The following is a 742-nucleotide window of genomic DNA, read 5'->3' as shown; positions in this document are numbered from 1 at the left end:
CCCACCCCGGCAGGCTCACCTGGCTGTAGGGCTCCATGGCGCTGCCCTGCAGGAAGGCTTTGATCTCCTCCTGGATGAGGTTCTCCTGGCCCTCCACCATGCAGACGGAGCTCCACCATGCAGACGGAGCGCTCAGTGGTGACGTCCCGCAGTGGGCGCAGCCGCTTGAAGGTGAAGGCCAGCGTGAGCGGTACCCCCACCTGGGCCCGCTGGTCCAGCAGCTGGCGCGTCAGCAGCTTGTCCTCCAGCAGGCGGGCCAGCTCCCCCGAACCTCCCGTGGGGCAATCCAGGTTGCGCGCCAGCTCCCTCGCTGACTGCCCGTGCTCCTTGCATGGCCCGAAGGAGCCCATGAAGTAGGTGACGCAGCGCGGGGGCGAGAACTCGTCCAGGCACGTGCGCCCACCCAGCTCGAAGGAGACAGCCTTGGAGACCAGCAAGGACGACTCGCCAGGGTGCTGCTCAGAGGGCACCTTGGCCAGCCAGCTGGGCGACAGGCACAGCAGCATGTTACCTGGGGGAGGGGGGGGAGAGGAGATGTGGAGAGATGGGGAAGGAAAAGGGGATTCAGAGAAATGTGGAAGGGGGAGGTCCGGGGTGAAGGAGGGGGGACAGCAAGGAGGAGGGGGCAGAGAGGAGGACAGTCTGTTACCATTACATCACCAGCAGCCAATCAGAAAGCCAGAGAGCTGCTATTTATACAGCAATTAACTGACTTTCCTCTACTGGGATTTCCTCTCCTCTC

General features: G+C 63.5%; 1 protein-coding gene across 1 annotated transcript; it reads right to left on the bottom strand.

Moving 5' to 3' along the window:
• Nucleotides 1-19: 19 nt before the first annotated feature.
• LOC113408430 (carnosine synthase 1-like) lies at nt 20-511 on the bottom strand (the record flags this gene model as incomplete). The annotated part of the gene is made up of 1 exon (XM_026661673.1): nt 20-511. A coding segment is annotated over one exon (492 nt), but the record flags the coding sequence as incomplete, so codon positions are not given.
• Nucleotides 512-742: the final 231 nt, after the last annotated feature.

This window comes from Terrapene carolina, unplaced genomic scaffold, assembly GCF_002925995.2.
Source record: "Terrapene carolina triunguis isolate 2854851 unplaced genomic scaffold, T_m_triunguis-2.0 Scaffold14283, whole genome shotgun sequence".
In the NCBI taxonomy this organism is placed as follows: domain Eukaryota; kingdom Metazoa; phylum Chordata; order Testudines; family Emydidae; genus Terrapene; species Terrapene triunguis.
Note: the sequence above shows the minus strand (reverse complement) of the source record. Positions and strands in the feature narration are given on the sequence as shown.